Here is a 9,998-nt window from a genome sequence, read left to right on the forward strand (position 1 = left end):
GACCGAGTGTTTTCATCCCGTCTCACTGACATGTGTAAAAAGGACATGATGGGAGTTCAGTTGGCTTCTCGTTGGATCGAACAGGTGCTAGCAATTCAGTCAGGCGGATGCGAAGTTTGTACTCTGGGGATAGGGAGCTGGTTCTCATGGAATTAAACCCAAACTAAAACAGGGCTGCAGATTTGTTATACTAGCAAAATGTGCATAGGAGATTCAGAAAGGAAATTTAGGCCTCCTTTGATTTGAAGGAATTATGTAGAAATTTCATAGGATAGGATTTCTATAGGAAAATTTTCTTTAAACCCATTTGGTTTGTAGGAATAGAATTCTATTCCTATGAAGAGATTCTTCCTATCCTCCATATATCATAGGAAAATAAACATTAGCCTAAACTGAACGTAAAAACTCCTATGATGTGAACCAAAGAACATCTCCTTTCATATTTCTATTTATAGGATTTGAGATACATGTCATCTTATTTTCAATGACTTTTCTATTCCTATAATTTTTCTACACTATAAACCAAACCAAAGGAGGCCTTTAAAGGAAACTCAGCTAGCGCCTGGCGACACCCCTGTCTGTCACCTGCCGCTATTCTTAGAAACAAGCAGAAAGGTGGCATTGAACATGTGTCCTCCCGCCTACACCCCTTGCTTAAGAAGCGGGGAAACAGGAGCCACAGAAAATTAAGAAAATCCTCACGACCACACTGCGTCCAAACTTGGCAAAAAACTAACACAAGCTCCCTAAAACAACATCGCGGTTTCGGCCGGGTTCGGTCGCGACAGCAAGGGACGAGGAGACCCCGGCCAGGCAGGGTAGGAGAGATAAGCAAAAGGGGAGGAGGGACAAAATTCCCCTTTTGTCTCTCTCTCCCTCCCGTCAGTCGCTCGCTCGCTTGGTTGGTTGGTCGGAGAGCTGAGAAATGTACCTCTCGGCATTCTCCACAGCGTCGCACAGCGGGGAGCCCGAGGCCGGGAAGGACATCTCGACCATCGTGGCCGTCGACCGGGACAAGAACAGCCAGCAAGCGGCAAAATGGGCGGTGGATCGGCTCATGGCCAGGGGGAGCACCCTCCAGTTGGTCCATGTCAGGATCAACCAAAGTACACAGACCGGTCTCGCTCTTTATGGTAAGAGGTATCTGCATGAAAAAAGAAATGAAAATCAGAAGAGACCTTTTCCTACATCTGAACGCCGTCAAAATCAGGCTGGCTGAAGTTATGATTGCTAGGGTCTTCAGTTTCCACCCGTATTTTCGTAATCTGTTCACCATCACAGTAGACCAATTTACCTAAAATAGCAGGTTTGGCGATGAGGTAGCAATAACTTTATAGATAACAAACAAAACGTCCAATTTCCAAGATCGGCATTATTCTGTGACAATGTTATGTGCATAATGTCATCATGTGATGAACAGATAATGCTACACTATCACATTCTACAGCTATTTTGTACGAAAATATACCAGACACGAGAAAAGGCGCATCGCCTAGTAGGATGATGCAGATTGTGTTGTTCCAAAATGAATTTAACTTACTGCGTAGTTGTAACACTTGTTCATATTCACTAGTCCCTGCAGCTATTGATTACTCCCTCCGTCCGAAAATACTTGTCATCAAAATGGATAAAAAGAAATGTATCTAAAACTAAAATACGTCTAGATACATCCCCTTTTATCCATTTTGATGACAAGTATTTCCGGAGGGAGGGAGTACATATTAGGCGACTGGTAAAGATTTTATTCTCCTATTTAACATGGTTTAACTTTTCAACACTTGCTCTAATTTATTTTGGTATGGCCACATTAACAGGGGAAGCAGGCCGCGGAGTTGACACAGATGCAGAGATGTCACAACTGTTTATCTCATACAGAGGCTACTGTGCTCGTAAAGGGGTGAGTGTCAATTGAATGCTAGAACACTGCCTTCTCGCATATTGGTAGATGTTAGCTCAAATTGGCATACCGCTATAGCAGAGCAGACATAAAAAAACATTAGGGTGAGATATCTATAAGAGCTGAGACATACCAAGGATTCTTGAAATAAAAATGTTTTGGTACTACGACAGGAGGAGGAGGAGGATAATAATAATAATAATAATAATAACAATAATAATAATAATAATAATAATAATAATAATAATAATAACAAGACGAAGCAAATAGAATCAAATAACACAAGTAATACTGACATACTGCCACTGCAAATCGCAGATGCATCTAAATGAGGTTATCTTGGATGGCAATGATATCTCCAAAGCAATAATTGATTATGCTACTGGTCATGCCATCACCGATATCGTAGTTGGAGCATCCACTAGGAACACATTCATCAGGTACCTACCCATCCATACTCCATGATTATGCACCATTACATACCTTTGATATATACCTATACTGAACACAGGCATGGACTTTACACCATGCAGAAGGTTTAGAAATCCTGATGTGCCAACATGCTTGATGAAGATGGCGCCTGATTATTGCACAGTGCATGTAATACATAAAGGGAAGGCCATCCAAGTGAAGGCAGCCAAAGCTCCGGCACCCTTTACTACTCTCCCTCCGAAGCAAAACTCCCAACCAAACATCGAACCCGATGCATTCCCAAGGTAAGTTTGTGAAGAAGATACATAGCACTTCGATAAAATACAAAGCATGTTCCTGAAGCTAAATGGTCAGCAGAAATTCACTTATACGGTTAAAAAATAACTTACTCATTAGATGGTCAGTTGGTCGCTATGCTTACCTTCAGCAGTTAGCATCCATATGTTTAATTAAATGCCTAGGCAATGTGGATGTAAGAAATATCTCATTTTGTATAATAGATCATCAAGAGAATGGAGAAAGTTTTCTAACCCATCGTCACCGAGGACAAGTAGAACATCGGTAGACCGGTTATCTGGCTATGCAAAGGTCCCGACAAAAGATAGGCATCTCCTCTCTGGAAGGCAAGCACCTCAAAAGGATTTCGACGACTACATCGACTTCATTGCACCACCAAGGCCCTCCGTGACTCGCAGCTCCTTTTCAGATGACGTTGATTTTCCCATGAGCATGGAGTTAAATTCTCTGGACTATGGTGAATCTCTGGAGCTATCATCATATGCATCCTTGGAAAGCCTAAGTTCAGCCGGGGTAAGAGCATTGTAACCATTAAGTTGCTACAGTGGATCAAAAGTTTGCAAGCTGGACATTGATTTGAAGTTGTTAGGTACTGGATCATAAATTCTCATATTTTGTTTCACATGAATGCAGAAGGATGTAGAAGCTGAAATGAGACGACTGAGACTAGAGCTGAAGCAGACAATGGAAATGTATAACTCCGCATGTAAGGAGGCAATTGACGCGAAACAGAAGGTAATGTTTATACATGAAAATAGATGGACCTGAGTATAACGTCAAGCAGTTCCTAAACCGACCAAACTGTTGATATAATGAAATAAATAATAACTGCAGGCGGCTCAGCTGTCCCAGATGAAGGTGGAAGAGTCTAAATTGTACCAAGAACTAAGGAGTTCAGAAGAAGAAGCTCTTGCGCTTGTTGAAATGGAGAAGGCAAAGTGCAAAGCTGCGCTGGAGGCGGCAGAAGCTGCCCAAAAAATTGCAGAGCTCGAGGCGCAGAAGAGACTGAGAGCAGAATGGAAGGCAAAGCGCGAGTTCGAGGAGAGAAGGAGAGCATCGGACACGGATCCCCGGTACAGGAGGTATTCCATTGATGATATAGAAGCCGCCACGCATAAGTTTGACAGGGCACTCAAGATAGGCGAAGGTGGATATGGACCAGTATATAAAGCTGTATTGGATCATACTAATGTCGCTATTAAAATCCTAAGACCAGACGCATCACAGGGGAGGAAACAGTTTCAGCAAGAGGTAAATACAATACAGCATTACAAATCATAAGACCTTCATAGTTATGCAGTTACAGTTTCATTATTTGTCAGTCTATTCAGGGCTGCTTTCAGTATTTGCATATTACTAGAGCCATATAAACACCATGCATATTCCTTCTCTTTTACTGGCAATAAATATATGTTCGGCATCAGGAAGCAGGTTTCTTTTATTTGTTTCAGGATAACTAATTTACCGATTGACTCCTTAGCTGCATTTTACTTTATGCAAATGAAGCCATGATCAACCTCATGCTAATCAATACTTTGCAGATTGAAATACTTAGCAGCATGCGGCATCCAAACATGGTCCTGTTGCTCGGAGCATGCCCCGAGTATGGCTGCCTGGTCTACGAGTACATGGATTACGGAAGCCTAGAGGACCGGCTCTGCAGAAGAGGCAACACCAAACCAATCCCATGGAACATCCGCTTCAGGATCGCCGCAGACATCGCTACCGGCCTTCTCTTCCTCCACCAGGCGAAGCCAGAACCACTTGTCCACCGAGACCTGAAGCCCGGAAACATCCTCCTCGACCACAACTTCGTCAGCAAGATCAGTGACGTCGGCCTCGCGAGGCTGGTGCCACAGTCCATAGCTGAAGTCACACAGTACAGGATGACGTCCACAGCCGGCACATTCTGCTACATAGACCCTGAGTACCAGCAGACGGGCATGCTGACCACCAAGTCCGACATATACTCGTTCGGAATCCTGCTGCTCCAGATCATCACAGCCAGGTCCCCCATGGGCCTCACGCACCAAGTCGAGCATGCCATAGAGAAAGGAGCCTTCCAGGAGGTACTTGACCCGACGGTGACAGACTGGCCAGTAGAAGAGGCCTTGGCGTTCGCGCGGCTGGCTTTGAAATGTGCGGAGCTACGGAAGAAGGACCGGCCAGATCTCGGAAAAGAAATCTTGCCAGAGTTGAACAGGCTGCGGACTCTTGGACAGGAGTATGAAGCTGCCCAGGTCAGCAACACGAGCTACTCGAGCGCCACTTCATACAGTTTCAACAATGATGATGTATCGTCGCCATAAGAATGAATCTTCCATGGTTGTAATCTGGAAAGTCAAGCATGTACATACAGACAGACAGGAGAGCTGCCTTCCAAGCCTTGGAAAAAAGGCACTGCTGCCTTTGCTCTGCTCATATCCTGACTGAGATGATATGAACATGGATTGCATTGCAGCAGGCAATGAAGAGGCCAACATAGTCTCGGACTTTTGGAAAACCAGAAGAGGTTATTAGCATGTAGGAGAAGAGGAGCGTGTAAAGGAAACTCGAGGCAATGCTTGTGTGTAACATACAAAAAATAACAAGTTGTAAAAGCAGCCTCAAGTTTTCAACTATGTTTTGCCTCTATTTTTCATCGATCACCAGGTCACCACACAAGGTCCTTGAGAAAATTTCTCACCACAATCAACAGCATGACGAAGAGTTAGCGGTTATGACGTAATCAAACCAATTGAACAAAGTTGTTTAGTTAGCAGTTATGACGTAATCCAAAGCAATTGAACAAAGTTGTTTAATTACTTCTTCTGGTGCATACTGTTGGGTATGTAAACGAGATATGCATAAGGTCTCAAAATATTGTGGAAGAAAAGTGGGGCATGTTGAATGATGAAAGTGGATTGCCCATTGTCGCCAAAGCAGGAGCTAGCAGAGCTGATTAAATGTGAAAGAAAATGTAACACCGTGTAAATCCAGTTGCCCATGAACAAATAGAGGCCGAAGACCACAGAACCATGGCCTCTGCACCGGTGGAGTGGAACCATGCGCTCACTTCCCCCACCCCCAACCCAGACCTATGGTGGCGCCAAGGCCTGGCCAGGCCACACCGCAGCGCCCGACGAAACCAAGGCTAACGGGTCAGAGGGGAAAGGATTGAATGCTAGTAGGCCAAGGGAAAGGGGGGCGCGAGTGGGTGGGGGGTGACCTACCGGAAGGATCCAGGCGAGCGGCGGCCGAGCGCCTGGCCATGGCTCCCGCGGGGCGGGGCGAAGACTCTTTGGGTCCACCGGTTTCAGGCTTTCAGCCAACAGTAGGACCGCAAGAAAAGCTCGAGACTCACGAGCTGCTCGAGATCGACTCAGTTTTTTTTAGCTCAATTTGAGATTGATTGACTCCAAAATAAACGAGCTGAGTTTGAATACTTTATGTAGCTCGATCGAGAAATGAGCCGATCTTGAGCCAATACTAGTTCACTTAATTTTAGCTGAATGGCTCAACATAATATCATTATGTTAAATGATCATGTCATATATTAAATGGAAATAAGACAATTTATTATCATCTATGTTTTTCATTATTTTTTTCATTTTATTTACTAGCAAACATGAAAACTTAATTAAGTGCAGAGAAGATTTAGGCCTTTATGATCTTTGACTGATAATTTGTTTTTCCAATTATATGATTATTTTGATACTAGATTTACGGTTATGAGAGAATAAGTCAAACTACTTTGAAGAAATTTATATCGTCATCGTCATGATTGGAATAATATTTCTTTAGTGCTTTCATACGCCGTGTTGAACCTTATCTAGTTGGAATAATCAACATAAGAGTTATAGTTTTTACCATCTCATTTAACTCGAAACTAGCTCGAGATCAACTCGAGATCATTACAAGCTGAGCACGAGTATGCTCCACGGCTCGGTCTTGAGCTTCACTTAGTTTGAGATCGCTCGACTTTTAATATGAGTTGAGCTGACCCAACTCCAACTCGCTCCAACTCGACTCGTTTGCAGCCCTAATTGCTTATATTCACATAGAAGTTATATTGTCATGGATCCTGTAACATGTGGTGCTTTGCTTAGGATCTTTTGCTAGCCAAAATTCTCACTAACTAGAGATACTACTTGTGTATCCAAAATCCTTAAACCCAGTCTTTTGTCATGAGAGTCCATTATATCTATCTATGAATTGAATAAGATTCTTCAAGTAAGTTGTCATCGGTGCATAAAATAATAAAAATTGCTCCTAAATATGTATGATCTTTTATTAGAAGAATAAGCTATGTACGAATTTGTGATGATGAAGAAATAAAAACGACGGACTGCATGATAAAGGTTGCTATGATAAGTGGCAATATAAAGTGACATTCCTTTCCATTACGAGTTTACACATCCAAAAGTAAAAAGCGCATGACAATCTCTGGTTCCCTCTGCGAAGGGTCTATCTTTTACTTTTCTGTATTTACCTTTATGCAAGAGTCAATAATGTTCATCCCGTGTTCCGCTCTATTTATTTTCTAGTTGGCAAGCATCATGTGGTGGAAAAGATCTAGACATATATATATGTATATATATATATATGTATATATATATATATGTATATATATATATATCCAGTTGGATGTAGGTGATCATGAGTTATTATTGTTGACATTATCCTTGAGATAAATAAGTTGAGCGGTGAAAACTATAACCCCCATCTTCCTATGTATTTTGACTAAAACTTTTGCTCTATAAATATGTTGTGACTATGAGCAATCATATAAGACTAAATGATAGTTGAGTATATGAACTTGCTAAACAAAGCTCTCACATAGACTCTTTCAGAAAATATGATGGATTGTAATTTTTTCAATGACTGAGATCATAATTTGTTAGTTCCCAACAAAGTTTATGGTTCATACTTTAGCATGTGGATTAACTGTTACTTTAGCATGATAAGTTTTATGATGATATATTGCTGCTATAATAATGATCATGATGCTTTCATGTCTGTAGTTTATTTTTGTCGACACCTCTCTCTCTCTAAACATGTGGTCATGATTATCGATTTTGGCTTTCGCTTAAGGACAAGCGAGGTCTAAGCTTGGGGGAGTTGATACGTCCATTTTGCATCATATTTTTTTACTGTTATTTATTATGTTTTGAATGATATTTCACTTTATGATGCAATTTTAATGCCTTTTCTCTCTTACTGTACAAGTTTCACATGGAGAGGGAGATTGCCGACAGCTGGAATTCTGGACCTGAAAAGGCTACAACAAGGATAGTTGTTCTGCACAACTTCAAATGACCTGAAAATTTACGGAGAATTATTTTGGAATATATAAAAATACTCGAAGAAGAATTACCAAAAGGCGGTCCACCATGGAGCCATGAGCTCAGGGGGCGCACCCCACCCCTGGGTGCGCCATGTGAGCTCGTGGGACCCCTGGCAGGCCTTTGGTACCCATCTTATGCTATATGAAGCCATTTGCCCTAGAAAAATAAGGAGGAGACTTTCGGGACGAAGCGCCGCCGTCTCGAGGCGGAACCTGGGCAGGAGCACTTTTGCTCTCCGGCAGAGCGATTCCACCAGGGAAACTTCCCTCCGAGAGGGGGAAATCGAAGCCATCGACATCACAAACGATCCCCTCATCGTGGGAGGACCAATCTTTATCAGCACCATCTCATCTCAAACCCTAATTCATGTCTTGTATTCAATCTTTGTCCGAAAACCTCAGATTGGTACCTATGTGTTGCTAGTAGTGTCGATTACATCTTGTGGTTGATGCTAGTTGGTTTATTTGGTGGAAGATTAAATGTTCAGATCCTCAAGCATATTCAATACACCTCTGATCTTGAACATGATATTATTTTTGAGTAGTTACTTTTGTTCTTGATGACATGGGAGAAGTCTTGTTATAAGTAATCATGTGAAGTTGGTATTCGTTCGACATTTTGATGATATGTATGTTGTTGCTTCCTTTAGTGGTGTCATGTAAACGTCGACTATATGACACTTCACCATACTTGGGCCTAAGGGAAGGCATTGTGGAGTAATAAGTAGATGATGGGTTGCTAGAGTGACAAAATATTAAACCCTGCTAGTTTATGCGTTATTCCGTAAGGGGCTGATTTGGATCCATATGTTTCATGATGTGGTTAGATCTATCTTAATTCTTATTTCATAGTTGCAGATGCTTGCGAGAGGGGGTAATCATAAGTGGGATGCTTGTTCAAGTAAGGACAACACCCAAGCACCGGTCCACCCACATATCAAATTATCAAAGTAGCGAATGCTAATCAACTAACATGATGAACGTGACTAGACGATAATTCTCATGTGTCCTCGAGAACGCTTTGCTTGCTATAAGAGAACGTTCTGGCTTATCCTTTGCTATAAAAAGGATTGGACCACCTTGCTACATCTTTGTTACTATTTCTACTTGTTATTTGTTACGAATTTCATTGCTACCAAACTATCTGTTACTGCTGCTTTCAGTACTTGCAGAGAATACCTTGCTGACAACCGCTTATCATTTCCTTCTGCTCCTCCTTGGATTCGACACTCTTACTGAATGAAAGGACTATTATTGATCCACTATACTTGTGGTTCGTCACCCACATATGCATCGTATGCATGATTGAGGTTTTTATGCTCAGAAGAGTTGTTTCTTCTAGTCTTTTGCTATACAAAATTTGCGCATGCGTCCAAAATCATTCAACCAAAGTTTATGCCATAAAGTGTCCGCTATACATACCTATCATGACCATAGTTTAAAAAATAGAACCGGACTGGCGGCCGGACCGGAAAAGACCAGAACCAGCGACCCCAGCCATTTTTTAAGCATTGAGGACCGTTCGAGCAATCGAACCGATCAGTTTTTTTTGTAAAAACCAGTGAAGCCAACAGTTTTTGCAAAACTGGGCGGTTCAATGTCATTTCCAGAAAAGCTCATGAACCCACTACTTTTTTATGAACAAGCTAGGGGTAGAAAGGGAAAAGAGGGGAAAACCCTCCTTTGTAGGGTTTCGACCAAAATCCACTACTTAGTGCGCTCATCTTCCCCCTATCCCTCGGGCACCGCCGCTGCTTCCACCTCCACCCTTTCTCAGAATGACGTCGCTTCCCTGCCGCCCTACCTGGGTGAACCACCACGGTCGCCGTTCCAGCTATCCCTCACCAGTCGCCATCCTATATTGGTGTTCCTGCCACCTGTCATCCTATGCCCGGGGCTGCCGCCGCATGGTCCCTTCCATCGAGTCCCTCTGCCTATCACCTTTGGTCTTCCTATGCTCCAGTATCTAGCTGTCCGAGAGGCCTGACATTAGACCAGTCGACCAGGACTCCTGAGGCCTGACAGTCACCTCCCTTCACTCCAAAC

The 9,998-nt window shown here is 42.6% G+C and overlaps 1 protein-coding gene and 1 long non-coding RNA gene across 3 annotated transcripts; one reads left to right on the forward strand and one right to left on the reverse strand.

The window, feature by feature from the left end:
* Positions 1 to 416: 416 nt before the first annotated feature.
* Positions 417 to 6,118, reverse strand: LOC147964795 (uncharacterized). 2 transcript variants are annotated; one of them, XR_015607955.1, is made up of 2 exons: positions 5,839 to 6,118; positions 417 to 1,144 (listed from the first exon to the last, which is right to left on the reverse strand). It is a non-coding gene; the product is annotated as an uncharacterized LOC147964795 (long non-coding RNA). The 2 variants fall into 2 exon arrangements; XR_015607956.1 differs by lacking the exon at positions 417 to 1,144 and adding an exon at positions 4,145 to 5,721.
* Positions 926 to 4,935, forward strand: LOC125512274 (U-box domain-containing protein 52-like). Its single transcript, XM_087527595.1, has 8 exons — positions 926 to 1,133; positions 1,815 to 1,897; positions 2,216 to 2,337; positions 2,431 to 2,613; positions 2,830 to 3,139; positions 3,260 to 3,361; positions 3,461 to 3,877; positions 4,168 to 4,935. The coding sequence occupies exons 1-8, from the start codon at positions 926 to 928 to the stop codon at positions 4,933 to 4,935; spliced, it is 2,193 nt and encodes a 730-aa protein (XP_087383721.1).
* Positions 6,119 to 9,998: the final 3,880 nt, after the last annotated feature.

The sequence above is a fragment of the Triticum urartu genome, chromosome 6A (genome assembly GCF_056163025.1).
Source record: "Triticum urartu cultivar PI428250 chromosome 6A, HENAU_Tu73, whole genome shotgun sequence".
Taxonomy (NCBI): Eukaryota; Viridiplantae; Streptophyta; class Magnoliopsida; order Poales; family Poaceae; genus Triticum; species Triticum urartu.